Here is a 27,592-nt window from a genome sequence, read left to right as displayed (position 1 = left end):
AGTTCCTCATGTTCATGGCCTATTTCATCCCTATCTTCTAGGTGCCTACTTTCGCCCAGACTGCCCTGCACACATCCACGGCGCGAAGCTTTTACATCATGTCGATCCTCAGCACTGGCTCGGCCATCGGCCGCATTGGCCCGTCCCTGCTGACGTATCGTCTCGGAGCCGGCCACATCCTGCTGGTCAGCGTCATTGCCTCGGCTGTGCTTCTCTTCGCCTGGACGGGCATCCACTCGGTTGCCGGCTTTGTTGTCTTCTGTGCTTCTCTTCGGGATTTCCTCCGGGGTACTGATCTCGGCCAAGTCACTGGTCATCGCGCACCCGGTCGTCTCGCCTACCCCCTCGGTCATTGGCACCCGCATGGGCATGCAGTGGCTTGCGACCAGTCAGGACGTGCTGATCGAAGCCCCAATCGGGGGAGTCCTCGAAGGCCATGGAGGAAGTGATGGCTTTTTGGGGGTGCAGCGGTTTAGTGCAGTGGGGATGATGGTGGGTGCAGTCTTTCTAATGGTACCGACAATGGCAATTGGGCGATATAAGCAGCCTTGATGGTGCAGGAGAGAGAAGGAGGGAGGAAATGGGTTCCACTTTCATTCCTTCCGAACGCTACTCTGGTTCTTTAAACCACACAAGGAAGAGAGAGAGGCGCATTAGTGCTTATCCCATTCTTTCATGACCGTTGGTAAAGAGTTGGTCTGGGTTGTATCATGACAATACATAGCGACCCCATGTACGGTAACAGTACCACTGGCTGAAAGTAAGAACCCCGTACCCTACCTGAGCTAATATCTACCAAGATTATCGGGGTGGGTATTCTCGTTTCCTGGTCCTCAGGCACCGCTCACTTGGGTTTCTGTAGCAAACGTAATCACAGTGTACCACAGCAATGGATGTAGTTGGCTATGCGGTATCGTTATTATTCCTAGCAGCTGAGCGACCTTGTCTGAATGTCTCTAGCGAGTTCAGGGAGTCGATTCTGTCGTCCACTACGATCCTGATTTCAATGCTTGGCTTTTGCTCACGACGATAGTTCATCTCTCTGAAGTTGCTGGTTGTTAGATACATTGGGATTGCTATTTAGCAGTTTGTTACCAGTCACGGAACAAGATCATACACGTTTGACTATTTCTGACAGATTCAAAGCTCCCCAAGCTACGATCAGATCAAGGCATCTGGTCCAGAATCTCCTCTCTCCAGCCCCAGCCTAGTGCAAATGCAGCGCCTGGACCAAAGGCACCGGTCGTTCCCACCATGAAAACGAGACCCCGACCTGCTTCAGCTCGCGAAACTTCAGTGCAAGCTAAACAAAGCCGCCAGCCGTGGAGATCACTTCATCGTACTGAAGAAACCGGGCGATACCTGCAGCGAACGAAGTGACTGGCTCCAGATGGCCCCGGAGACCAGGCAGAAAGATCTTGGCAAAAGAGGCAGCTGCCGGCACAGAGAACCGAGCATGAACGAATGTGAGACCGGAGACTAGGGCAAATGTGGTGTATGCGTAGCGGACGTGACGCATATTCTTGCGGGCTTGTTGTTGCGGTTCTTGTCGCTTGGAGCGCTTCTTAGCGAGAAGACGCAGGGAGCCTTGCAGCAGAGGAACAATTACTGGGAACGGTTGCCAAAGTGCGTTGTACCAGCGGCGAGACTCCACTGTTGGGGCCAGGAAATTGGCAAATGTGGGAGCATAGTATCCGGCGACCATAGCGAGGAGAAGCGAGGCCGACGCTTCCGATTGCACTTGGTACTTAGATCCCGGCAGCAATTTTGAAAGGGGGGGGGGGTGCGAATGTGTTCCAGTGCATAGTAGCTAGGGGCGAGTTTCCCGATTCCCTTCAGCTGAAAGCCGATTCCCATGGTTACCGGGCTGGTGTCGGTCTTGTGTCGGTCACTTGTGGTCTCCAATAGAGCCATGAAGGTGCGGTAATGTCCACGCACAGCAAGACCTCGCGCCAGGAGTGAGCCTGATGGTAACTCTCCAGTAGCCAGATTCCATCGAGAGGGCCCAGGTCGGTCATGAAGGACAGCATTTGAATACGGGAGTGCGGGTCAGACCCACTGATAGAGGGTAGAACACACGTAATTAGGGGCCTGAACAGGTTGTCAAGGAGCGTAATATGATAGATAGGCCGGTGCAATCTGAGAACCTCCCCATTACTTGCACTCCAGGCGCCCTGGGCAAAGAACCCCGCTATAAGCGGGTTTAGGTGGGTGAGCAACGTTCCCATGGTAGCCTGAGCAGCAGAGTAACAACCGAGAAGGGGGGCAATGGGAAGCGCGCGGCTCCATACGTGATCCTGTCCATCTCTAGCATGACTCTCGGCATAATTGTATGGCATGGAGCATTGGAGTGATTTCGGCGGCAGAGGGTCACAGTCAAGCTTCGCAGCTGCAACAACCCCAGCAGACGTCTTGCCAATTGCTGCTTCAGGGGAGCCATGGGCTAGTGCAGAGGGACTTTTTGCAAGGAACGCGGCGCTCTCAATGGCGCTATTCCCGCCCTAGCCTAGATTAGGCGTCATCTATAACGCAAAGCATTAGCCAAGCCTTCCGTTATGCGCAAGATATACGCACCTTGTAGGCAGAGTTCCCAATAGAAACATATCGGTCCACCGACCAATGCTGGTATAGTGCCTCCTCTAATGCTACGAAGGTCCGCACTATAGCTCTCTGGTAGGTTTCGGTGAAGACCACTTCTTGGGTGATGGGTTTATCTAGGTATGGCGCCACGCGGCCGTCAATATCGTTTTAGGTCTTTGAACCATAACCTGATGCGGAACCCTCAAATAGTACCTCGAATTCTGGGAAAGTCCTCGTGGGGTCTCGCTTTCCTGGCTTGCACTGTTATATGGAGTGTTGTCCTGGGCAGCTTATATCGAGCACATCATGAACCCGGTAGTCAGCGAATACGGATTGCCGGGTACCTTCCAAGCATATCGGAAGAATTATGCAGTTGCTCTAACCAGGTCCAATCTCACGGTCCCTGGGCGGTATAAAGTCGAAGCTGGCATTATGTGTCTTGGTATTGAGTATTTGCAGAGCAATAACCTCAAGTCAGGTATCTCAATGCTCGTCGATTGTCTCGCGCCTGGCAATCACGATGGGATACCAGCCATACCAATCCCAGATCTCGAGTTTTGAGGCTGAGATGCGCCGGAGAGCGTGGCTTTTACTGCTGGTCATTGACTCTGTAGTCTCCGGGCAGACGGGGCTTCCTCGAGTGATCTACCCAGGGGTAGGGGATGTGACTCGCCCGCGCAATCTCCTGGACGAAGACTTCGGCCCCAATACTGATGTTCTTCCACCTTCTCGTCCTGAAAATCAAATTGACAGCAGCATCACGTACCTGTTGGCGATGGAGCAAATGCTGGCTATCACCGGTGAAGTAACGGACGCAGCTTCAGGGTTCACCTTGGGACCCCAAGAGGACGCTCGAACTGAACCAGCAATCAGAAAAGATCCGAGATCAGTTGCCTCGAGCCTTTCACATGCCGTCGCCCAAAGCGATCATTGCGGATGATGACACCACTATCCAACGATATGGCTTGGAAATGACCTATCAACACGCGCGGTGTGTTTTGCATCGACAGTATCTAGTAGCTCCACGGTCGGAACACCGACACCAAGCCTTCCGGTAAACATGTGTGGACGCAGGTCGACGGGCCCTAGCGCACCAGTCTGAGCTTTTCCCAGGTGTCCTGGGAAAGCCACATAATCGGCATCGGGTGTGGTTTGGCGCCTCCCGTTCGATATCCGACTGCATGACTGCCGCCATGGTGATATGTCTCGAGGTTATTAATCAGTCGCAGAACAGCCCAGTACCGTCTGGGGTGAGGTTATCCAATTACTAAGACATCGCACACGTCCTGGAAATTCTCCCTGAGACCGTCGCTGGAAACGATGAAAGCTGCCGATATCGTCGCCCGGATGCTCCGTCTTCTGGGCGCAAGCGGTGTGGATACTCCATGTGCGATTCCAGGAGATAAGCAACAGCAAAACGATTCGGGGTACAAGGCAGATAATGTTACAAGACTAGCTCCAACGCGGATACATGACATGCTGCACGGTGATGTTACTTTAGAGATGTTCGACTGGGTAAGCTCTCTTCCTCCCTTGCCGCCGTGCCCTGCAGCCAGCTAACCATGACGGCAGGCACTCTGGGATCATGAGATGCAAGAGCTACATGGTCTTGTACCAGAGACTGGTAGGATTTAAGCCTCCCAATCGAGAGACTCCTGCATCCAGTGAAGGTGAAGAGAATGGCTGCGGATAGTGGAGGAGCAAATTCCTCTTTTGAATGACATGTCCTGAAGTCTAGGGTCGATTTGGGAAACCGATCTGTATGTTTGGTCAAGGTCTGCCAGGATCCGTTTAGGTCCCTATTAATGCAAGTGTACCTGAAAATATGTGTGGTTATTCATGTCTTGGTCTCTGCCCCGATCTGCATGGTTCTAGCCGAGCAAGTAGGAATGCGCTGTTCCCCTGACAAAACACTATCCAATCGGACTTGGAGGCCAGCTACGATGTCTTACGATACGACTCGATCATGCGAACTTTTCCTTTTTTCGTCTTTTGTTGTCTCGTCGTCTCACAACGCCCTCACAATCCATGTGGCAACTCGACCATCCGGCTGTATCTTACCAGTATCCATGCTTGGGATAAGGCCGATTCTGGCCTCATGCGAGAGATAATTTGCCAGAGATACGCAACCGACGTGGAGGTCCAGCGGATTTGGCTAGACAGCTGCACGTATGCCCGACAATAAGTCTAATAAACGATAAGGCCAATCGGTTTCAGGTGGATGAAGTTAACGGATCATCATGACGCGGGAAGTGGGGATAGTCGTGTTGAAGAAAGTTTCTCCAGAGACCCGCCATGCAGTAAATAGGCTATGAACTGCATAAAGTCCTGCCTCGGGTGTGGGTGTCTGGGAAAGATGTTCGTTCGTCGTGGAGGGTTGATCAGTTCGTATAAGCGGGGAATCCCCACTCGAACCCGTCCCCAAGCCAATATATGAACGATGATCCGACCTTCGCCCCCGAATCGGAATTCCTAAACACCTTGTCTCTTGCCTGAATTCATGGAAATTCAATCAATCTGACGACTTGGTTGAGGATGGGCGCAGTCGAGCTATTACTAGAAGCCCGGTGGTTGATCGTCGGTGGTCTTCTCGTACTCTACTTCTTGAAAAAGCTCCAAACGTACTACCGTCTTCGCAAGTTCAAGGGGCCATGGAGCTGTGGTTTCTCTAGTTTTCGGCACACCCAGGCGGTGCTCAGTCTGCAGTGCGAACGATGGTATAAAGAAATGACTGACAAGTACGGTGGGTAATTTCATGATCGCTGAAGCTAGCGTCCCGGTCTGATAGGGCGCTGTAGGGCCCATCGTCCGGATAGGCCCCAATGCACTCATCACCTCATCGCCAGAGTTATGGGCTCATGTTAACGGGGTCCGGTCGCCGTATAAAAGGTCGGACTGGTATTACCATGCGGCTCGGTTCAAGCCCGGCGAGGATCACGTCTTCAGTGAGACGAATAACGACCGGCATGACCGGAGGCGGAAGCAAATGTTAATGGGAGTCTGTCTTCCTCGGGACGGTAGCTCGTTCCATTGGCTTATTCGATTTTAGTATTCCGGGAAAGAAAATCTGTCGCTAGAAGCGGACATCGACCTGCGAGTACTGGACTTTCTACATCTAATTCGTAACCGATACCTGTCCACCGAAGCTAGTCTGCAGCCAATGGACCTGGCGAAGAAAGTACAGTACTTGACCTTGGATGTGATCAGTACGGTCGGCCTAGGAAACAGCTTCGGCATGCTGAAGGCCGATCGGGATGTCAATGACTACATCAAATCCGGAGAAGAAGGACTCTGGATGTCGAACTTCCTGATGGGTACCGGTCTCCACTGGATCATGCAGATTGAGTGGATCGGGAAGCTTCTGGGACCCTCCACGAATGATAGTAAGGGCTTCGGAAAGATGATGGCCACGACGGGGCAGATGGTGGCGAAGCGACTACACAGCCCGACGGACGCGAGGAGCGACATGCTTGCTTCGTTTATCCGGCATGGGTTAATCGGCAACGAACTATGGATGGAGGCGTTTGAGCAGGTTCTAGCCGGATCCGACACCACGGCGTCGGGGATCCGCGGCATCCTACTTTGCCTCCTTTCCAATCCGCGAGTGTACAAGAAGCTGCAGGCGGAAATTGATGACGCGGTTCGAGACGGCAGGGCACCTTCAACCGGTATTATGCCTGATGCCCAATTGCGACGACTCCCGTACCTGCAGGCGGTGATCAGGGAAGGACTGCGGGTCTTTGTCCCAGTCGTCAATATCTTCGCGAGGGATGTACCGTCTGACGGCGACGAAGTCACCCTGGAAGGCGAATCTGTTAAACTCCCTGGCGGTACTTGGATTGGGTATTCTGCGCTGGGCATGCATCTTAGCAAAGCCACCTATGGGGACGATGCGGAAGTCTTTAGGCCGGAACGATGGCTAATCGACGACAAAGACCACTTAGCGAAGATGACGAGAGTGAACGATCTTATATTTGGCTATGGTCGCTGGAAGTGTCTCGGTCAGACCGTTGCGCTGATTGAAATCGGCAAGACAATTTTCGAGGTATATGATGAATTCCCTCCCCTGAGCATGGTTGCTCCTGCTATACTGACTGTGTGTCGGCAGGCGCTGCGCAACTTTGATTGGGCTCTTGTGAATCCAGAACAACCATGGCGTCGAAGAAATGTAAACGGCCTTTTTGCCGTGACCGACATGTGGGTTACAGTGACAGCAAGAGAGAAGTTGAGTACCTGTCTCTAAGGTGATATTCTGGGCAAGGTATATAGAATTGATTGATATAGCAATGGGGCTAGCACTTCACCTATTCAGCAGTTTGCTGGGACTGTGTTGCACACCGCAAGGTAAGATGACATCGATGTCAAGGAGTAAGATGTTGTGTTTATCGGCATCGTGTTCCAGAATCGCACAGTTGTCAATTGCACAGGTGCCTAGAACAGATTCCTTCCATATGTCATGTTAGCATTGTACAATCCCACCTAATGTTATCGACGTGGGAATGGTATACTCGAATTCCGCTTTTCCCAAGGAGGGCGTCCCAGTCGGATGAGGATTATCGGATACTATGGACGGATGGGTGTAGATATTCCAGGATCACTAGTGATGTAGGGAGCAGCATCGGCGGCGCTAAGGGTCACAAAAGGCACCTTAGTTTGTCTTTGAGCTCACTTAATGTGGTGCCTTCACCGTTTCGAGGGCCCAGGCTACAGAAGGCTTCCATTCCGGTCTCAGGGTCGTCACAACGGCATTTATCACGCGCTCCCCCCATGATCCAATCCACCAGCGGTCTCTCAACCGATGCAAAACTACACAATAGTGTGCTATTATCACCAATGCAAATGGGTTCGAGGCCTGGACAAAGCCAATGAATCTCTCCGGCACGTCACACATCCACATGAAGGCCCTCGAAACAATGTCTCCTGTGCTGTCTAGCTCCGTATATAGCTTTTCGAGGCAGGCGATCGTATCGGTGAAGACTTGGTAGTGTTCATACGTTGGCGAGTACACCGTGTTCAGCAGCCCATGGAGAGCGTTGATCACCACACGGGAAGCGGACGACAGATTCGACTGTACCTCAGCAACCAGGAGGAGGTCGCCTATTTGGCTTCTATGAACCTCATCCATTATGGGTGTTGCGAACTTGATCATTTTGCGGCTAAGCAAGAATACCTCAACAAGCTCATCTAGCGAATTGGCCTTGGTCGGATGCTGTGAGCCCACGGCGAGAGGGAAGCCAAAGGCAAAGCCAATCAAGAGACTCGATAGAGCAAAGCTTACATTGTGGCTTGGTGGTTCCACGTCATCACCGATCTTCGTGAACATCTTGATTGCTTCGCTTTGGTGCTGCTCTGCGGCTTCGACCAAGGTCTGTCGTTCACTGCCATGGCACTCACTGGTAATGGCGAGGTGAAGTGCTGAGACAGCGAATATGCCATGCATTAGGTGACAACAAGATAACGCCTGTTCGGGGATAACGGTTTGCCACACCCGAGAATCTGCATCGTTCCGAGAGAGGGTGTGGCAAGTTGAGGTTGTCCAATTGAGAAGCAGTCTCAGATGGGGGATGTTGAACTCGCTCATAGGAGGCGATACTTCGGGACCAATGCGCGGGTCATCAGTAGGACTAGGATGACCATGTAATGCTCCCTCTCTGCTTCCCATCATCCCTTCTGGCTGTGCTGCTGTGGAGCCATCGCTGGTAGCGTTGTTGGTCCAGAGCCACGGGCCCGGAGTAGCATAACGACAAATGTCCCGTCTATTGTCGCAATTGGAACATTGCGGCCGCTTTTCATCGCACTGCGTCCGTCAGGATATCAGCGCTACTCCCATTAAACAGTCCTCGGTACATAGAATAATACCTTGACGCTTCGGCGTTTGCATTGGAAGCATCCGTGTCGTGACTTTGGCTTCCTTCTACTTGCGGTCATTGAGCGGCATTAATGGCTACACATAATTAGGTGTAGGCTCATCAACTTGATAAATTGAGGTATGGCAGCTAGTCAAGTATCAGACTCAACATCCCTTGCTGGTGTTTTTTTTTTTTTTCCCTGCACCACATGCTTACTAATCACTTCAACCACAAGTTGATGGATTTTTCGCCACTGGAATGAGCCCAAACACACTCTCAATATCTTAATCTACGTTTCTGGGTTTCTGTAGATTATTCCAACGTCTATAACCGATTCCTCAAGGTACCGCGGTCGAAACAATGTTCTCGTTGGTTGACCAAACTAGATAAAGGTCTTGCCATACCGACTCGCAAGTCACAACGCGGGAAATATATATATGACTGTGTCTGCACCAGGAATAGATTTAGTTGACCTGAACTTCCACTAAGCCCGGACATCAACGCCGATACCACATGCGTGTCACTTTTCTGTGCTTCACCTTCTTCTGGATCTGGAAGATTCCGTATAGTAACGCTTCGGCGGTCGGCGGACCTGTAACCGTTAAATACTTGACGCTCCGGTAAAAAGGAAAAGAAAAAAGAAGTCGATAACATCGCACAACTTACAACCAGGAACGTAAATATCGACCGGGATGATCCGATCGCAGCCCCGAACCACCGAGTAACTATAATGGTAATATCCTCCCCCGTTCGCGCAGCTACCCATACTGATCACATATCGTGGTTCCGGCATCTGATCGTAGACTTGTCGTAAGGCGGGCGCCATCTTGTTGGTGAGTGTGCCAGCGACAATCATCAGGTCGGATTGTCTTGGAGAAGCTCGAAATAATAGACCGAGACGATCTCCATCGTACCGGGGCCCGGCAATATGCATCATCTCCACGGCACAGCAGGCGAGTCCGAAGGTCATGGGGTATAGGGAGCCCTGCCGAGCCCAGTTGACGAGTTGGTCCAGTGTTGTCCTGCCAGACGTCAGCCATGGGGTCTGATGGACCGGGAGCGAAGATGAGGGTACAGACAATGCATATTGAACCGGACTATGCGGCGTCTCTTGACTCGGCAAAGGAACGTTTTGTCTGGGCTTTCCGCTGATAGTAAGGGAGGACAGTGACCGTCGGCTGCCTATACGTTCGAATCTCGGAGTCGATACCCAGAGGGTAAGGAGCTGTTGCGTGAGGATCTTCCGCCCTTGGTCAGTAGTTTGGTGTTAGAAGTTGGGCGTCATAGCATTGTCGCAGTGCATCGAGAATGGTAGCTCACCTTTGAACATTACTTACTACGTGAGAGGCAGGAAGACTGTCGACTTGGGATCAATCAAGCGAGATCACTTCGACACTACTCGCTGAGGGCCCAAATAGAGACCTGGGGGTCTATATATTTCTCCGAGAACTCGGAATGTACCTTCTTCTTTTCCCATCTTTTTTTTTTTTTTTCGCACTGGTTTGCGCAACGGTCTACATAGATTGACTATGGATATGGACAACACCAGCCAGGAAAGGTCTGCCTTACGAATCTTACGAGCCTTACTTGCATCATACGAGGGTTTCCACTTGGACCGGGAGAGTGGGCCACTCACAGCGCAACAAGGCACCTTCTTATACAAGTGGGGCCTGGGTTTCCGAATCCATGACGGAAAGTTACAGTACGGTGCCAGTCAGGTCCTTATCTGTAAGAGTGAAGAAAGGCGAAGGCCCTCGGATGCATACGGTCAACCAACCGGTGGTCAATAGCTATGGATCACTGTTTACCATGTATAGAATCCAGGTTCATCAGCTACAAAATGCTGGACCGTATGAATACTGAGCGTGTACGGGAAAACAACAGTTCCCAGAGTGTCATTCAGCGCGTTACTACGGCTACACGCCTCGAACTTAAAACAAGGGCATCTTTGATTATACAATAGGATACAAACTGAAAAAGAAATGAAGAAGAGGAAAAGAATGCAGAGTGTACGGAAAAGGCTTGGATTTTGGCTGATAAAATAGCATTGTTGTCGATCATGCTGGGATAAGACGACATCCCAGGAGCCTGCTGAGCGCTAAGACACCTGTTGTGTGAATTAGACGATCAAAGTGCGCTGGAGACCTCGTCATCCAGGTTTCTCTGTTCGTTTAGATGGTTAGGACTGTAGTATAATCTGACAATCAGGTTGAACCGTAGCAATAGGAGACATACAGAGCTTCAGAGGTGGTGTTAGAGGAATTACTCAGGTATCTTGTTTTCAGGTTTGATGTCTCTCTTTGGGGAGTAATGCGTATAGTAAAATCTCTTATTGAGGTTGCCTTCGGGGCTCGCATCCCTCTTCGGAGAGGCATAGGTGGAGGGGGGCCTTGCCATGACACTACCTGAGCCACCCTGTGAGAGTGCGTCGTTGGCCATTGGGAAGCCTAAAGTAACAACCGAAGCTCCGAGAAGTGCGAAAAGGTAAGGAATTTGCATATTGATGACGTAGGCAAGGCAGAGGCAGCTTTGGCTTACAACTAGGGACAATTGTGGAGGAAAGACCTTGCAGACTTCGCGTTCTTTATAGTGACGCATTCATCGGTGGACAAAATTTGAATCAGCCCAGGTATGGCTAATCAACCGGATCACGAGTTTGACACCTATATCGCATTATTCTGAAGTGTACCACATTGCTCAACACCCGTGTTTATGCCGGCAAGATAATGGTACGGGGGATAGGCGGAGAAAATGCCGTGGTTTGAATGTTAGTAAACTATATATGCCATTGCTAATAGCCTGTATTTCCGAGCTGGGTATATTATGATGGAACTATTGCGCTTTTAGTACAAAGAATTCATTACAATGGGAGGGTAGTATCTACGTATCTATTGGGTGCTGGGGATAGTTTCTGCGGCACGTATAGGCCACTCATCCTTCCAGGGGTCAGCTGTAAAGGGTTATGTATTCAATAGGCCCTGAGCGATTCTTCACATGGGAGTCTATCCCACTACTTAGAGTGTGTAATGATTCACTCGGATTCTTAGTGCAGGAGACCAACTATTTCATCCAAGCGGCGACATCGCTGATAGTAGTTACATACCCCAATGATGTCCTGTTAGTCCCAAGCCTTTTCAGCTGAGGTGAGAATACACGTTGTTTATAGATAACTTCCGCCATACTGAAACGGATTCAACGATTGCTGTTCGTCTGCGATCGGCCAGGTCTCCCCCATGGAAGATGGCCTTCTCAAAATGCTCACGGATCACCCTCCCAAAATACGAATTCCAAACCCTTAAAGCCAAAGCTAATGACAATACTGATTCTGAGTCGGAATCCCTACTCGTAGATGGCAAAAGCGTTACGAAGCCTTGTCTTCCACGTATCTGGATCTATCTGACCATGGTGAACCTCATGATTCTAGCAATTACCGTCCTGTTGATCTTTAATTGGAAAAGTGATAGCCAGGCAGAAAGAAATGCTGTTCTTCGCCCCGTGTCATGGTGGTGTAAGTACAGCGATTGCTATGATATGACCAATTGTCTAGGTTCTAGAGCTGAATACGTCAAGCACCCATCCTGGACGATATTGAAATTCCGCGGTATACAACAATGTTGAACGGGACACTCTTCGCAAAGCCGGAAGTATCGATTGCACGAGAGGAGCCAAGTCCCGAAAACGATGCGGCCTGGGCTCGATATGAGAAGGTTCTAACGCACATTGTCAGCCGCGAAGAGATTCGTACGCTGGGCAAGGACCCAGAAACTGTGGCCCGTTTCCACAACGATTACTGGGGAATGGGCGACAATGCGTACATGGTTCAGCTCGATGTTATGCATGTGAGCTATGTTGCCTTTACTGCCGTTGTCCACATTGCTGACAACGTCTAGCAAATACATTGTCTGAATCTACTACGTAAAGCAGCGTTCGCCGATTACCCCGGGTATAACTCAAGTTTGGAGGCCAAGGACGACATGTGGTGGATACACTTGGGCCATTGTACCGATATGCTATTACAAAACATCCAGTGCAACGCCAATACAGAGGTGCTCACTCTGGCCTGGGTGGCCGACCGGAAGGCGCCATGGCCGGACTTTAGTGTTAATCGTAAGTGTCGAGACTTTCAGGCCTTGGTGCATTGGCAACGTGAAAATGCCGTGGATGCAGACAAATTCGACCGAATGCCTGTTCCCGAGGATGCTTTCATCTGGCCAGCGCCCTGGAAACATCGAGACTCAGAGCTAGGGCACCGCTTAGGACAACATCATCAGCAAGAAGGGAAGGGGCTGCCAAAGTCGCACGAGGACCGTCACACTGTGGTGATGTGATTAGGATGCATTGCACAAGTTACACATTGGTCGCGTACTTGGAGCAAGCCATGGTACAGTAGCATTGCCATGTAAAGAGTACGTAAACCTTGATGGGCAGGTGTACCCTGAAGGTTAGGATCATTAGTTAGTGAATACGAATGTAACCATTGAATTTCTGGGGTTTGAGGATCTGATTAGACCGAAAGGCATTGGTAGAAGTCCTGCTAGGTGACCCCTTCGCCGAGCACCATCCTAACTGCGTATTGTCGTGATTAGGAGGGTTTCCACCCATGACCTGGTAGTTCCTGATGGAAAGCGATCCCAGTAATCACGGGGTACTATTCTCTGACAAGGATTGTTTTGAATGCTTAGGGTGAGTAGCTGAAGAAGGGGTTCCAACCGGGGAGAGGCCAAAGGAGCCTACGGCGTGCCTGAACTAAGATTACCTCCCCTTTCGAAGCAGATTTACTGGCCGGCGGCTGTGGCGATTGGACTTCGGGCTGCTATTGCTCGTAGAACTGTTTTCGTACAGTCGGTAGCCGATGTCCGTGGACAGATCATTGTTTTTCTTGAATGCAATCTACGATTTTCCGGTTGGGCCTTGTCTGTATTCTCTCATTATGGACGTTTATGTGCCCCCGAGGGAGCCTGTTAATGACCCCAATGCCGACGATGAGTTCGTCCTCGCCGGCACCGAGTTGGATCCGCCTTTAGCTGACAGCGCCCGGCGCCACTGGCTCATTATACTAGTTCTCATATACCTGGCATTTCAAATAGGGGGGCAAATGATCCCGGGCCCAATGGTGCGGATTATTGAATCCATTGTGTGTGAACGCTACTGGCGCCTGCATGATCCAAATCAAATCACCACTTCAGGACGTGTGCCGGAACAATTGTGTAAGATTTCAGAGATACAAACGGAGGTCACGACTGTCAAGGGGTATTCTGATTTCCTTGAGGGGCTTCTAAGTTCGTCAGAACGCTCTACAGCCTCACATGGTGTTATTCTAATCTCTGGCAGGCGCCCTCTGCGCGATTCCATATGGACTGCTGGCTGATAGATACGGTCGCCGACAAGGCATACGTCTCACCATTCCCGGATTCTTCCTTAACGCAGTTATCACCAATTCTGTACTGTGGTTTTCTGATCTCTTCCCTCCTCGCGCCATATGGCTGGCAGCGCTGAGCTGGGTAATTGGCGGAGGGCCAACGGTGGCAGTGGTAGCCATATGGACAATGATCGCAGATCTGACTACCAGTTCAAACCGTACCACAGTGTTTTTCCGGGTCGGGGTTGCCAGTATGACTGCTGACTTTATCGCAAGAGTCATTGGCTCTGGCCTCATGACGCTGAATCCTTGGATATCGTTGTTTCTCGGTTGTGGTATCGTCGTGATTGGACTAGCATTTGCGCTCTCACTGCCAGAAACCATGAACATCCGGTACAGAACTTCCTTGGGAGTGGCAGACACAGCAGCATTGGATGAACTTTATCCCATTTTGGATAGAGAGTCAATTGATATATCCGAGCCTTCATCTATCGCGGCAAAGGCGCGAGCGATAATCAGTCCCTATGGGTTTCTCTTACATCACACCTTACTGATGGCCTTGTTGGCATGCACAACGTCTCAATTCGCCAATGGCTCAGCATGGCTCCTGGCGCAATATATATCAACGCAACTTGGCTGGTCTCTAGCCGGAAGCAATCTTCTTGTATCTTCGCAAGCCGCGATTAGCATCGCTGTATTCCTCCTTCTCCTCCCTTGCCTCTCAAAAGTGTTAGTCTTTCTATCTGCGCCTCGGAAGGACCTTTACCTTGCGCGTACAAGCAATGCATGTCTCATACTGGGAACACTGGGGATCAGTCTGTCGTCGCACATCTCTATTCTGGTTCCAAGCTTAGTGTTGCAAGCAGCAGGTGCAGGGTTCCCGTATATAACAAGATCTCTGGTTACTGCACTAGTGAAGAAAGAAGAGACAGCAAGATTATATTCCGTTGTGGAGCTACTGCAATCGATGGCAACTACGCTATCCAGCCTGTGTTTCACGGGCTTGTTTACGGTTGCGCTGCGGTTGGGTGGAGTATGGGTTGGGCTGGCGTGGCTGATAGCAGGGTCCTTGTTCGCCATGGTGGGAGTATTGCTATGGGCGATTCGGTTGTCATAGGGATAGGGCGAGACTTTCACAGGCCGGTAATTCTTCAATATACTTTACATACCTTGCTTTCTCTTGGGCAGGCACAAGGACGAATTGGAATAGGCTATCTTTGCAGTATCACACTATCCACTTTGTAGAATAGCTCTCACGACTTCATGAAGGCTCTCATTGGGCATCGACAACAAGTCGTTCGCACTCTCCTCATACTCCATATAATGACCTCCAAACCCTTTGATACAGGTAACATATCTCATTAGGGCGGGCATACCACGTAGCTCCCCCTTCGATAGGCTCTCCAACGCCAGTCTTTTTTCCTCTTCCGCGTCACAATGTATCGTATCCCACGGTGTCCCGCTCATGTATTCTAACAATGCGAGAATATCGTTCTGGGAAACCCGGAAAGATTCGATAAACAAGTATCTGTTGGCCGTCCGCTCCGGGGCGAGCATCGCATTCTGCACCGCAAGAGCGACCGTGTTGAGAGTCGTGGTGGACCAGTGATTCGCGCCGCCATTAAGTATCATGGCTTGTCTCTTGAGTATGCTGTATCCTAGGAAATTCTGGACGGCTCTGTTTTCAACCGTTGGTTGCCTACCTCGCAAGCAAGTAGCAGCAAGTCGAGAGCAGCATCCACTTACATCTCAAACAATGGCCCCGTTACAAATGCTGTCCAGCTCAATCCTTCCTTCTCCTTGGTCCTCAAATACTCCACTATCTTCTTTTTGGTTTTGAAGAGAAACGGGGCCATCTCCCCAGCCTGCTCATTTCGCGTATCATGGCCGAATTCGGATGGGACAAAGCGCTTGACTCGGGCTTTGGTTGCGGCATCTATTATTAATTTCTGCTGGGATATCTTACTCGTGGCAATTGTGCAGACAACTGCGTCTTGGTCCCTCAAAATGTCAACTAGTTCGGGTTCGTTGTAGTTCTCGCTGGTCCGGTGGACTGTGATCTGAGGTGGGAAAGAGGCGCACGATGAATATCGGCTCAAGATGGATACAGTGAAGCGAGGGTCGGTGTCGAAAGCTGAGACGATGTAGCGTCCAAGATTCCCTCCGCCCCCGACTACAATAACCTTAGTGATAAGGCCCGTCATTAATCGCCAATAGCGATGCTGAAACGGGGCAATGCCCCGTGCGAAACGACTGGTCTGCGACTTTCCGGTTGTATACCTGCACCAGTGTATGCATTCCAGATCGCCAGGTCCTTTATGTGGCATAGACCTAACACCTAGAGATAATTCTAGACATTCCTGTTCAGAGATTGACTCACTGGCCCTCGACATTGCAGCTTCGTTGGATTAGGCACGGTCATTGTGTAATTGTACACGCATAGCAATGATGGAGGCCAGATCGGACACGATTCGGCACGATTCGGACAGTCTACATTGGTTCTCAGTTATCCCAGCCAACTGAAAGCCAGAAGCATTGTTTGACTTTGGGTGTCTCTGCTGGTTACATCGCACACGGTACATATATGGTTCTACTTGAGCACACGGGTGTGTTACACAGCCAGTTATCTACGTCTTCGAAGTGGCCAGCGGTATCGGGAACGCAGCAATAGTCCCCCTATTTTAGGCATATGATCATCGTTCTGTTAAGCTTTGTTCATTGGTGGTACTTGATCTTTTTGTAACACGTCTGCTGTATCATCCTTCCCTTGTGGGTGTCAGGAGTGTATAGATGCCATTGCTAGAATATAGCAAAGGTGCATCGGAAGTATGGGCTCTGCCCATGGAGTAACCAGATCGGTGCCAGAAATATTTGTACATTACTTCGGATTATGCGGCTCACAAGAACCTACCATACACGCCTGGTGAATCAGATGCATAAGCGGGTTTCAACCCAACAGCCCGATATCCACACAGAAATATGGCATAGCCTCATAGCAATAACCCATACGAAGAGACGGGTAGTGGACTTAAGCACTACTAAGCAATAGAGTCTATCAGCATAACGAATGAGACACAGGGGTAGCCGACAGAGCCTTTGTGATATGACGGATTGCCAAGATGATCGTCATGTCTGGTTGACTGTCTTTGAACTCAACGCAGACTCGGCGCTCTTGGCAGCCGAGAGTTTATGAAGCAGAGTATCATGTGAATTACATTGCGGAGCTTCAGGATTCACTATACGTGAATAACGGAGTGTGATAGCGAGTGACTCTGCTTGGCATGACACGTAATAATGTGAAACTCCGAGGGGTAGCATGAGTCTTGCAAGGATACACGTTGGATTCCAGCCATGCAGGGGATCCATGTACTAGAGGAATGTAATACCCCGAAGGACCTACAATTAAATTGTCGCAGCATAGCCTCACAGCTTGATCCGATGGCAAATGAATAGATCATATCATCCAACTCCTCGCTCAGTTTACGGATGAACCACACAGAAGGCAGTACGGTAGTACCATCTGAGCCCTACATTTAGAGAGAGTCTCGGCCTTAATCTTCAGCCCAGTCATATCACAGCTGCCTCCAATTAACCTGTCGGTTTCAACATAAACAGTAAACCGAGCAAGTCCGCTTCAAAGTCCAGACCCTCAAAAACCTTGTCGTCACACTGCTAGAATACGACAACTCGGTAATCTCAACTAGTCTGGTAAAATGGAAGAGGCGATATCATTCAGTTACGGTGGCCGCAGACTGATGCTGGCAGGAGGAATGATCAGGTCTGAGATGTATAAAGGTGCCCTTCATCCAAGCTCTCTTTACCTCGATCAGATTCACCAGAACCTCCAAGGAGCACGATCGCTTGACGTTCAACAACAACAACAACGACAACAACACAACACCCAGGAATCAAACATAGGACATAAGGAAGGCTCCTAATCTTGTCCTAATCACTGCTCTCGCCGGTCTGGCCAGTGCCGCAGCTATCACCCACCCTGACAGCTTACTTGAACGTGACTACCATCAGAGAATGTGCTCTCTCCTCTGATACCTGCATACAAGAGAGAGCAAGCTAACTGGACTGTAGCTTTCGGTGTTTACAAGGCGACGGGGGAACGCTGTGGTGATTTGACATGCTTTACAGATACCAATGGAGAAGGTAGTTGTGCAGATAGACCAGCCGCATAGCTTCGGCACATCTGGGTTTGGCCCCGGCCGGTGAGGCGTTTCTAAGGAACGGTCCGGGTGTGGCAGCCGTTGACCATGACGTCTCTCTGATTTAATCTTCTGTCCTAGAGCTTGACAGTGCTTGGCAGCATCTGCCAATATGACAGAATACAAACATAGCCCTGTATCTTAGCAGAGCTGCCAAAGTATCGGGGATAACTTTACAGAACTAACCCCCCCCCCCCCCCCCCCTCTTTCAGTAGCAATAGTGTGTTCAATACTTGCCCGGTTCAAAATAGGTTGAAACTTGATTATTCTGGAAGATAGCAGGAAGTTGAGCAATTGTAGAGTTATCTTATGGCGACATTTCTCTAGTGGACACTGAGACGAAATAAGCGTTCTGATTCAGAAAGCCAAGGCAAACCTTTAACATAAAGGACGGAAAACTATTACAGTAATATAATAATACATGCATATATACAATTAACAACACTTTGTGCCCTAATCAGCACTAGATGACGCGGTCAACTCCAGGCTGACTTTCAGTAGGGTCACATGAGAGCTCCGCTGGCGGCGCTGTGCTTCGGCGTAGACTTCCAGAATTCACCCGGGATTTTCATAACTCGATGTACTTTAGAAGTTTCGCTTGACGGAGAGATACTGGTAGCGACATCAACAGGCGTCATGACGGGTGATATTCCAAATCCCACGGAGTCTGTCTGGTGGGTGGTTGCGAGGTGGACCAGCTTCCCCAAGACTGCAAATTCCAACTTCAGCTTGATACTATACACGGTTGCCTTCACCGGCACCTGAACGTAGTAGTATCCCGAAAACTGTAGCACCAAGAGCGCGATGTCCATCAAAATCGCAGCGAGATTGATCGCCAGGATCTCATACATGGTTCGCTTTCGCCGTCTGTCGTGTCCCGGGCGGAGGCGAATCAGCTTCGCCGTCTCCACGATCCAGAAGGTGGAGATGACGCATTCCTGAACGGAGAACCAGATGACCTGAATGACCTCCATGATGTAGAACGCCCTTGCCCATACTCTCGGTGTTGAATAAGCGGTTGTGAAGTAGATAATGCTCATCGGTGTGGTAAGGATAATGGTGTCAATGATGATCATATAACGGAGGTAGCGGAGAACGCGATCATTGCGCGAGACGAGATGTAACCGGGAGTAGAGAACCACGCTTTGCCCTCCGACCATAAAAATCCAGCCGAGGTCGATCATGACGAGGATCACCCATAAGGGGCTCAGGTCGTAGAGGTCGATAATGGCACCGATCGAGAAGGGCACGACGCCCAGGGCCGTTGATAGGAGGAGCGACCAGAAGTAGATGCCATGATGATGATGGAAGTTCCCGAGGATCAAAATCAGAAGCTCAACGGCGTTGTATAGCGCAATGGCGAGAAAGGCCGCGCTGGTGGTTTTGACGGTGAAGGTGCCATGTCCACCTAAGGGTTGTAGACGTATGGCGGCCTCGTTGGAGGTTGTGTCCATGGAATGATGATGATTCGCATTATACGGTGGTGCACCTACTGCCTGATGTCAATGAGATTGACCTGTCAGAATTCTTGGGTTGAAAAAGATGAATGCGCTGTGCAGCAAGTGTGCGACCAGGTATCTTTTTCTAGGAGGGGCGGGGAGGGGGGGAGCCTGCATGAATATCCACGAATCTCGTTCGGCACAGGCCTTTCGAACGAGTATGCACAGGACGAAAATGCGGGCAGCAATGACAATTCATGAATCATGTCGGTGTGGGGGTTCTCGTGGGCAACCAGACGACGTGTCACGGTGCTTGGATTCGTCGTATTCTCGGATCCACTGCGATGTGGTTGGCTTTCCACTGATTGGAATTAGCTCCCGTCCCCCACAATATGGGGGAGAAACAAAGTGTGGAGGTCCCCGGTCTCCTTTGTGTCTGGTACACTGGGTACAAGCATCACGAAGATCTTGCCAGATTCATACATCCCTTTAGTAGACTGACTTTCTCTCTCGGGGAGAGTCCGGCACAGCGCTTTGCCGGGGTTAGGGCAAGAGAAGACACGGGCCGCCATTGCCAAGTCATCAGCGCCGCCACCCGTCGCCGGCATTCTCTCATTTGCGATGGACCCGAGATGCATACAAAATACTGACTTAGTCTTCCGCCTCGCTGATAACTGTCTTGGCGCAGTTTCTTCCCGAATATGGTTAGAGAGTCTTTCGCGAGGTGGATCTCTCCCTTGGCCCCCGTTTCGTGTGGTGAGATAGGTGGACGGCAGGAGGCCTAGAGATGCATGACGGTAACAGATTAACACGTCCACTAGCCGTCAAGTTCCGTACCCAGGCCATATCGTGAAAAAGGTATTCCGTCATGAGAGACTAGTCTCAGAATGAGAGCCTATTCCAGCTTCTTCGACGAACAAGTTACAAAACTCTCTCACCCTCCGTAGTTGAAACTTTCCGCTGGTCGACCAGTTCCTCGCCGACGGACAAGTCTTTGACGCGTCGCCACGGCCGAAGGGTGTTCTCGGTGAGCGAAACCTTCTTTTTTAAACCTCGAGAAAAACTTTCCCATCTCCTGGCCCGCATATCAGAGCGCTCGGAATATGATGACATTCAGGGGTCGAGTCTGGTTGGAGGGCTTTCTCTTGGGAAGGGGCCACTTGGGTTGCATTAGGGTGACATTAGAGTTCCATTCTTTTAATGAATGGCGTGAGATATCGCTGAGCCTTTCGAGTCTCAGACGGCCTTGAACTATCTCATTGCCCGACCACAGAGGTTCGTGTAAAAGTCCTCTAGCGGTATCCGTCCAGGGTGATCTGTATTAAGGATGACGGGATCGGCGTGGTCGGGTGAGACAACCAGGTTGATACACTTTGCAATGCGGCTTTTTTGTTGCTTGTTTGTTCCTTGTTCCTTTTATTTTCTCTCTCACGCCGCCTTCCTCTCTCTCTTTGCCACCGAAGCCTAGTCCAACCCTGCCAATTAGCCCGGCATGGAGAAGTGGATGCAAGCGAGGGCGCCAGGTCACCTGATTGGCGGGCCGGATGAATCAACTCGTGGGTCTCATTAAATTTGCCGTTTGCATCTTAGCGGGTCCAGATAGAGAGAGGATCGAATGAGACTCTGTCACGACTGGGTCCATGGATCCATATAGGAGGATACTAGGCAAAACTTCCCATAGCCTCAATTCCCTAAAGAGGCATCCGATGCAGCGGTCTACCCCGCACCGCCTGTAGAAAGGCTGCCGTGAGACTCCGTCCTGCATCGCCTTGCCCTACTTGCCACTCCGCACCGGGGATCCCCCCAAAAACGAATGGCCCATGATGATGACGATGGACCTGGGGAAACGAAAAAGGAAAAATGGAGTCGGCCGGTTCGGGACGTTTCGTTACTTTGGGGACTTTCTGGAAATTCGATCATGACGTACTGTTCCCCCAGAAGCGTTCCCAACCTTTCCGAAAACGTTGGTATATAAAGTCGCACAGCTACGAGTTCCCCCTTACCCTAATATCACCAACAATTTCTCTTCCCTCACCTTCACCATGGATCCATCGACAATACACACAAAGGGCAAGCTCGAGGACGAGCCGGATGCCCTTCATCTCGAGAAAGGTGAAATTGTGGGCGAGGTGACCCACGATCCCGTCTTTGGAGAAATCACGGATGAAGGCCCGAACTATCGGAATGTACGTACATTCTTGCCAATGGCCGATGCTCTTACCCCCCGGCATGCATGACTAACGACAGGCCAGGTCGGCTTTCTGGGAACGGTCGTTCTCATGATGAAGACGCAGATTGGGCTGGGTGTTCTTTCTATACCGACAGCCTTCGATGTCCTCGGCATGGTTCCCGGCGTCATCGTTCTCATCGCGATTGCCGTGATCACCACGTGGTCCGACTATATGGTCGGTTCCTTCAAGTTGCGTCATCGCGAAGTCTATGGTATCGATGATGCTGGGGCGTTGATGTTTGGTACTCCGGGGCGGGTCGTCCTGGCCGCCGCCTTTTGCCTCTGTAAGTCGCCTGCAATGAACGTGTTACCAACCACATGCCTGACTGACATGGCGATAGACTGGATCTTCGTTGCTGGCTCTGGTATCCTCGGAATTTCGATTGGCTTGAATGCAGTCTCCACACACGGTGCCTGTACCGCGATCTTTGTAGCGGTTGCCGCAATCCTAGGATTTGCCTGTAGTAGCATCCGAACCCTTGGGAAGATCACTTGGCTGGCATGGATTGGACTGCCGTGTATTTTGATTGCTAGTAAGTTCCCATGGTCGATCACCATCCTCACCGTGTGAAGGGATTCAGGCGATGCCTAACATTCTTGTAGTCCTCATTGTCACTATCGCCGTTGGCGTCCAAGACCGTCCGCCCACCGCTCCACAAACGGATGGCCCGTGGGTATCGGATTTCAAAATCATCGGCCATCCGACCTTTGCTCAGGGGATTACCGCGGTGAGCTCACTCGTCTTCGCATTCTCGGGTACTCCGGGCTTTTTCTCGATCGTATCGGAAATGCGCGATCCGCGCAAGTTCACCCCAGCATTGCTCATCTGTCAAGCTGGCGTCACTGCCGTCTATATTACCATTGGCTGTGTAGTATATTACTACTGTGGGTCCTATGTCGCCTCGCCAGCCCTCGCTCCGCCGGCGGATTGATCAAGCAGATCGCCTACGGAATTTCTTTGCCAGGCTTGATCGTTACGACGACGATTGTTTCTCATGTAAGCGACGTCCCGCTGGACCTACCGTTGCACCATAGCTAATCATTTGTCTTCTCCCTACAGATCCCCGCGAAATATATCTTCGTCCATCTGCTCCGCGGCTCGAAACACCTCATCAGCAATACCGTAACACACTGGGCTGTTTGGCTGGCCTGCACCCTCAGTATCACGGTCATCGCCTATATCATCGCCAGTGCAATCCCGGTGTTTGACGGACTGGTGTCTCTCATCGGTGCCTTACTGGGCACGATGATGTGCTTCCAGCCCATGGGTTGCATGTGGCTCTATGATAACTGGCACAAGCGCAAGGAGGGCCCCGTCTCGAAACAGTGGTGGTTCATGGTGTGCTTCAGTGTCTTTGTCGTCGTTTCAGGAACCTTCCTGACGGTGGCAGGAACCTACGGTTCCGTGGTTGGGATTATGGACTCATACAAAGCCGAAGGCGGCTCTGCAGCGTTCACCTGCGCAGACAATTCGGGGTCTGTATGAAATGTATATACAATCACAAGATAGATTAACGATTAACTCAATGATAAAATATGAAAATTTCGATATAAAAATACTAAGAACATTTCGATCGTGCTCATTGCAGTGGTAACGCTTTATACGAGGAAGACGGATCGTCTCCAGTAGTGCCGGGCGGATGTTGAAGGGTAGTGTTCTGTCAGGTGCAGGACACACGTCTAGACGACCAGAAACAGCCGTGAAAGCAAAGTTGTAGTGTGACTTCCGTCGAGCTATTCTTAAGAATAACGCTTATGAGTCGTGCAGTGCGCCATATGCTTTACATATGGAGGTCAGGAGGAATCGACTCCTAGGGGTACGAAAAAAAAAAATGTACAGACGATATGAGACGTTGTAATATGAATGAGCCAAACTGACGGTGCTGTCTCAAGGATATATCACACTTGAAACAGGACGTGCACGTACGCTTTGTCCTCAAGTCCTTTCGTTCGCATTATATGAATAGGGCATTTCCAAGAGGGTAATGATGAATCCAAAACCTGGAGGATTGCTTGGAGGGATTTTATATATATTTCGAGACCCAGCCCGTGAGTATACAGTAGACTTACCCGACCACATACTATTGATCTAAGGGCTCATTCGATCAACGCAGCGACTTCAAGGTGCTCAAGCGGACTGAGTACCCAAGTAATCTGAATGAAGAAATCTTCACGCTCAAGCGCAATCCGAGAATACATTGGCTGAGGTAAAACAGCCCCCAATCTTGATACTGCGTCCTTCGGTGCTTGTGCATTTACGACGGGCTTAGCAGATATAGCGCGGTGGATACAGGCTAATCCGCCCTACTATTGGTCATCCTGGGACTGTCTGAGATAGTCTGCTGGGACTTGATTGGCGGTTCGACACTTCATCAAACGATAGTGGTCCTCCTTCACCCCAAACGTCCATCAGGGAGCCAATCCCAAAGCTCAACCACAGCTATCACAGCGCCGGTGTGTTTAGACGGCATAAGTGTCGCCATGACAGTCCGCATGGCTGCATCACTGGTCGCAAGGCAAGGCAGGGTCATCGGCCAGGGTGAGATGGATATTATCGAGTCAGCAACCGATTATATTGAAGACCATCTCCTCCCCAGCTGACGCGAACCCGATGATGGTCCAAGTTCCTCTTGCGCCTATTCCCTTGCAATGGTCCGTTGATCCACCTTCGGTGCCACAATGACCAAGGGACCTCAGAAAGCTAACCATGGACAGCACAGTATAGGAGCGGATTCCAGCAGAAGAGGATCCGAACCCTGCACCACAAGTTATTTTCTCTCCCGTGGACCCGGATGCCAAATCCACGCCGTACGTTGTCTCGATCCCCGATTCAACGCCTCATGTCTTCGTGCCCGATCCAAACGAAAAGTACTTGATTTCTACCGCAAAAAGCTATGGCGTGGATCATTCCATGCCAAATAATGCGCCAATCCCGCCACCAGCGAACGATCAGGCGCCGAACAAGAAGAAATGGATCTGGATAGGCGTCGCGGCAGTAGCGTTCGTGGTTATTGTGATCGCGGCGGTTGTGGGAGGAGTTGTGGGTAGTCGCAATGCCCACAAGGACAACGTTTCAAGGTACTTTCTGCCTGCTATGTTCCGATTCACGCGAGAACACATAGTTGACTGTCCGGCATTAGCGACACGACTGCGACCGCCATATCGTCGGCATCCGGCCTCAACACGACCAGCAGCTCATCCACAACTTCCACTCCCACATCTACGAGTACCACACTCGCCAGTACCACATCTACCAGTACCACATCTACCAGTACCACATCTACCAGTACCACATCTACTAGTACCACTGCGAGTCCTACTCAGACGAACTTCGGGGCGACCGTGCACATGTTCGCGAACGATACCTGTGGTGGAACGGACGATTCCTTCTCGGTCCTGAACTCCAGCTCGCAGAAATGCGTCGTGGTTCCGTCGAATAAAAGCTCAATTCGCGTGAGCCAGAACGAGTATGTATCGTGACCCACCCGTCTAAAGTTCATGGGCTGACAGTGTCACAGTGGCTGCAAAGTGGTCACCTGGAGTGGCAGCAATTGTGCCGGCAGTTCGTATAGAGTGCCAGACACGGACTGCCACGCGGTTTTGTATGCGGCCGTCTCTGTCGATTGTTAGCATCGTAAAGGGCTCTAGAGAAGTATGGAGGATTGTAGTATTCGAGCCAGTCGAGAGGGGTGGCGATATGTCGATAAGGACAGGACGAAACCCATAGGATTGGCAAGGTTCTCATCTCACGCGCCAGTACGTAGGAAGCAAGGCACCAGAACGGGTGCTGTATATTAGTAGTTACTATTAGCTCCGGTGGTGCTGATACTGTTGTATCAGTGATATAATGACATCTGGACCTGGTTAGCAAGTTCGATGATGTACGATGTGTCCTGCTATTCCCGTGTTTGTAAGCCTCCAGCACATCCAGGGTCGAGGCATGATAAAGACGACGAGCAAGACGGCTTGAGCGTACCAGCACTGGAGTTATGATGATATGTTGGAGTAGATACTACACCCCCTATAATCGTATGATATGATATAACTAGATTACATATAAGCCAGTAATACGATATGAAACTTGATGTTGTATGGATATACGTCACTCCCTGGCTTGGTTTTCTATGGATAGATGCTACATATTCTCTAGTACTTACTATTTACACAGCGCACAGTGACGGTCCCAGTCTAGATTAAGTTTCTGTAGTGCATGGAAGCCGTGTACTAAACCACTTATATAATCTGTTCGACCATATTGGTTTCTCCCTGGACTCGCTTCCTAACTTCGGTGTTGACAAACTCGAAGGCACGTTTCAGAGGGAAAAACTCGTTCACCTCCTTCGCCAAACCGTCTATACAGTCAGCTACATTTTGTAGAAGACGTAGATCTTCATCGGCGGTCGATGCTATGGGATCATGAATCAGACCACTGGCTAAATGGGCATGGGCGATATATGCTCGGTAGTTGCCGAGGATGAGGGACATGGCTTCTGGTCCAGGTAGCTTCAAGATGTGGATCATGTGGTGAATGACCTTGAGAACCCTCCGAGATGTTCTCACTGAAAGGTCAGTCCTGGGGATCACGCCATCATTGTCCGACAGCAGTGACTGGTGAGCGTTGCCTCGGGGAAATGATGCTTTGCGAAGCATGAAGAGTATGCACATGTAACCCGAGAGCGCCAGGTCGCCAAGTACCCAACCATTGATATCCCCGTCTTTATGGCTTTCGAGCCAGTTTTCCTGCAGTGCATCATCAGTCATGATCAGTGGCCCCACTGCAGCCATGGTAGATGTTACGAGCGGCACCGACTTACGATTTTCCACTCATCAAAAATCTTCTCTACATCTGCGCATAACGGATTAATCGCGGTCAGGACATCCGATTCACAGTCCAGTGCTTCCGAGACTTGAAAATAATTTATGAGAATGAACGTCAGACGGCTTCTGATGATGAACGCCATGGTGGGGACTGCTTCGTTCCGCTCGTGCGAAAGCTCCACTGTCAACCGGGGCATGTCTACTCTCCAGTCATTGAGTTGAGATGAGAACGCCGCCGGTTTGTCGTTGATAAGACGGAAGAACAGATCCAGATGAATGAGACCCCACAAGCCCCTGCGATCGTCATCACTCATTGAAAGCTGACGTTCGGAATGTTCAATGCCATCAAGGCTATGCATTTGCAATGCCTGGGCATATTCACAAGCCAGTTTGTGCATCTCCCAACTCAAGCTGAAGTCGAAGTTCTCCGTGGCTGTCTGGGTCTTTTCCCTCCCTGCTAGTTAGCACCTGGGATTGTATTTCGCGGGATCCTGGAAAGTAACGATTTACCATGTACATCGCGGCAATGAAATCGGTGACAGTACAAGTGGCCTCTTGCTGCCAGATTGGAATAGTTCGCTTACAACAGATAAACACCTGCCGTGCGTAGTACTGGTCGGTGCTCTTGCATGATGTTGGCTTACGGAAGAAAAGGCCTTGCCAAAGAATGCAGTAGTAGATTATGAGCATTGAGGCGTCGAAATGGACATGATCCATGCCAATGAGATCGGGCATCATGTCAATAAGTTTACGATCCACCATTGCAGGGAGTAGCCTGCCATTAATGTTGGTGAAGTAGTTTGGTAACGACGAGCATCAGCATGAGGTTTCACAGGTGCGATTCTTGATGGCTTACTATGGATCCATTGCTTCGCACCGTCGGGCGGGATCATAACAGGCTCCAAGGTGAGTGCGCTAACTCCGACGCTGTGCTTCTTGCGGAGTTGTTGTACCTTGTCGACAGCAGAGCTTAAAATGGACGTGACATCTATTGAGGTGGCCTCGCTACTGGTCTCGGGTTGCGTCAGGGACGGGGGCCGAGCGGCCAGATCGAGATTCACGCTGTGTGCCGACGCCGGAGATGCAATCTGTCGCGAAGGTCT

At 50.5% G+C, this 27,592-nt stretch overlaps 13 protein-coding genes across 13 annotated transcripts; 7 read left to right on the top strand and 6 right to left on the bottom strand.

Moving 5' to 3' along the window:
• Nucleotides 1–1,303: 1,303 nt before the first annotated feature.
• On the bottom strand, nucleotides 1,304–1,705 carry ABOM_003972 (uncharacterized protein; the record flags this gene model as incomplete). Its single annotated transcript, XM_022531102.1, has 1 exon — nucleotides 1,304–1,705. One exon carries the CDS (start codon nucleotides 1,703–1,705, stop codon nucleotides 1,304–1,306), a length of 402 nt encoding a protein of 133 aa, XP_022390885.1.
• A 154-nt stretch (nucleotides 1,706–1,859) lies between these two features.
• On the bottom strand, nucleotides 1,860–2,603 carry ABOM_003971 (uncharacterized protein; the record flags this gene model as incomplete). The annotated part of the gene is made up of 2 exons (XM_022531101.1): nucleotides 1,860–2,501; nucleotides 2,571–2,603. 2 exons carry the CDS (start codon nucleotides 2,601–2,603, stop codon nucleotides 1,860–1,862), a joined length of 675 nt encoding a protein of 224 aa, XP_022390889.1.
• Nucleotides 2,604–3,100: 497 nt separating this feature from the next.
• ABOM_003970 (fungal specific transcription factor domain-containing protein) lies at nucleotides 3,101–3,520 on the top strand (the record flags this gene model as incomplete). Its single annotated transcript, XM_022531100.1, has 1 exon — nucleotides 3,101–3,520. The coding sequence occupies one exon, from the start codon at nucleotides 3,101–3,103 to the stop codon at nucleotides 3,518–3,520; it is 420 nt and encodes a 139-aa protein (XP_022390887.1).
• A 380-nt stretch (nucleotides 3,521–3,900) lies between these two features.
• Nucleotides 3,901–4,215, top strand: ABOM_003969 (uncharacterized protein; the record flags this gene model as incomplete). The annotated part of the gene is made up of 2 exons (XM_022531099.1): nucleotides 3,901–4,095; nucleotides 4,153–4,215. 2 exons carry the CDS (start codon nucleotides 3,901–3,903, stop codon nucleotides 4,213–4,215), a joined length of 258 nt encoding a protein of 85 aa, XP_022390881.1.
• Nucleotides 4,216–5,115: 900 nt separating this feature from the next.
• Nucleotides 5,116–6,823, top strand: ABOM_003968 (cytochrome P450; the record flags this gene model as incomplete). Its single annotated transcript, XM_022531098.1, has 4 exons — nucleotides 5,116–5,323; nucleotides 5,379–5,578; nucleotides 5,630–6,625; nucleotides 6,689–6,823. 4 exons carry the CDS (start codon nucleotides 5,116–5,118, stop codon nucleotides 6,821–6,823), a joined length of 1,539 nt encoding a protein of 512 aa, XP_022390882.1.
• A 426-nt stretch (nucleotides 6,824–7,249) lies between these two features.
• Nucleotides 7,250–9,759, bottom strand: ABOM_003967 (NADH-ubiquinone oxidoreductase subunit B; the record flags this gene model as incomplete). The annotated part of the gene is made up of 5 exons (XM_022531097.1): nucleotides 7,250–8,377; nucleotides 8,969–9,021; nucleotides 9,096–9,451; nucleotides 9,509–9,677; nucleotides 9,750–9,759. 5 exons carry the CDS (start codon nucleotides 9,757–9,759, stop codon nucleotides 7,250–7,252), a joined length of 1,716 nt encoding a protein of 571 aa, XP_022390873.1.
• A 1,910-nt stretch (nucleotides 9,760–11,669) lies between these two features.
• Nucleotides 11,670–12,757, top strand: ABOM_003966 (oxidase ustYa family protein; the record flags this gene model as incomplete). The annotated part of the gene is made up of 3 exons (XM_022531096.1): nucleotides 11,670–11,937; nucleotides 12,000–12,268; nucleotides 12,320–12,757. 3 exons carry the CDS (start codon nucleotides 11,670–11,672, stop codon nucleotides 12,755–12,757), a joined length of 975 nt encoding a protein of 324 aa, XP_022390854.1.
• Nucleotides 12,758–13,359: 602 nt separating this feature from the next.
• On the top strand, nucleotides 13,360–14,905 carry ABOM_003965 (putative MFS transporter; the record flags this gene model as incomplete). Its single annotated transcript, XM_022531095.1, has 2 exons — nucleotides 13,360–13,708; nucleotides 13,761–14,905. The coding sequence occupies 2 exons, from the start codon at nucleotides 13,360–13,362 to the stop codon at nucleotides 14,903–14,905; spliced, it is 1,494 nt and encodes a 497-aa protein (XP_022390879.1).
• Nucleotides 14,906–15,018: 113 nt separating this feature from the next.
• ABOM_003964 (isoflavone reductase family protein) lies at nucleotides 15,019–15,992 on the bottom strand (the record flags this gene model as incomplete). The annotated part of the gene is made up of 2 exons (XM_022531094.1): nucleotides 15,019–15,487; nucleotides 15,535–15,992. The coding sequence occupies 2 exons, from the start codon at nucleotides 15,990–15,992 to the stop codon at nucleotides 15,019–15,021; spliced, it is 927 nt and encodes a 308-aa protein (XP_022390853.1).
• A 2,513-nt stretch (nucleotides 15,993–18,505) lies between these two features.
• ABOM_003963 (uncharacterized protein) lies at nucleotides 18,506–19,456 on the bottom strand (the record flags this gene model as incomplete). The annotated part of the gene is made up of 1 exon (XM_022531093.1): nucleotides 18,506–19,456. One exon carries the CDS (start codon nucleotides 19,454–19,456, stop codon nucleotides 18,506–18,508), a length of 951 nt encoding a protein of 316 aa, XP_022390874.1.
• Nucleotides 19,457–21,483: 2,027 nt separating this feature from the next.
• On the top strand, nucleotides 21,484–23,157 carry ABOM_003962 (amino acid transporter; the record flags this gene model as incomplete). Its single annotated transcript, XM_022531092.1, has 5 exons — nucleotides 21,484–21,627; nucleotides 21,694–21,955; nucleotides 22,013–22,204; nucleotides 22,275–22,399; nucleotides 22,732–23,157. 5 exons carry the CDS (start codon nucleotides 21,484–21,486, stop codon nucleotides 23,155–23,157), a joined length of 1,149 nt encoding a protein of 382 aa, XP_022390875.1.
• A 1,163-nt stretch (nucleotides 23,158–24,320) lies between these two features.
• ABOM_003961 (uncharacterized protein) lies at nucleotides 24,321–25,301 on the top strand (the record flags this gene model as incomplete). The annotated part of the gene is made up of 4 exons (XM_022531091.1): nucleotides 24,321–24,323; nucleotides 24,397–24,749; nucleotides 24,812–25,138; nucleotides 25,190–25,301. 4 exons carry the CDS (start codon nucleotides 24,321–24,323, stop codon nucleotides 25,299–25,301), a joined length of 795 nt encoding a protein of 264 aa, XP_022390855.1.
• Nucleotides 25,302–25,904: 603 nt separating this feature from the next.
• ABOM_003960 (fungal specific transcription factor domain-containing protein) lies at nucleotides 25,905–27,251 on the bottom strand (the record flags this gene model as incomplete). The annotated part of the gene is made up of 3 exons (XM_022531090.1): nucleotides 25,905–26,411; nucleotides 26,486–26,932; nucleotides 27,000–27,251. 3 exons carry the CDS (start codon nucleotides 27,249–27,251, stop codon nucleotides 25,905–25,907), a joined length of 1,206 nt encoding a protein of 401 aa, XP_022390880.1.
• Nucleotides 27,252–27,592: the final 341 nt, after the last annotated feature.

The sequence above is a fragment of the Aspergillus bombycis genome (genome assembly GCF_001792695.1).
Source record: "Aspergillus bombycis strain NRRL26010 chromosome Unknown contig00025, whole genome shotgun sequence".
Lineage (NCBI taxonomy): Eukaryota > Fungi > Ascomycota > Eurotiomycetes > Eurotiales > Aspergillaceae > Aspergillus > Aspergillus bombycis.
This window is presented reverse-complemented; position numbering and strand designations above follow the sequence as displayed.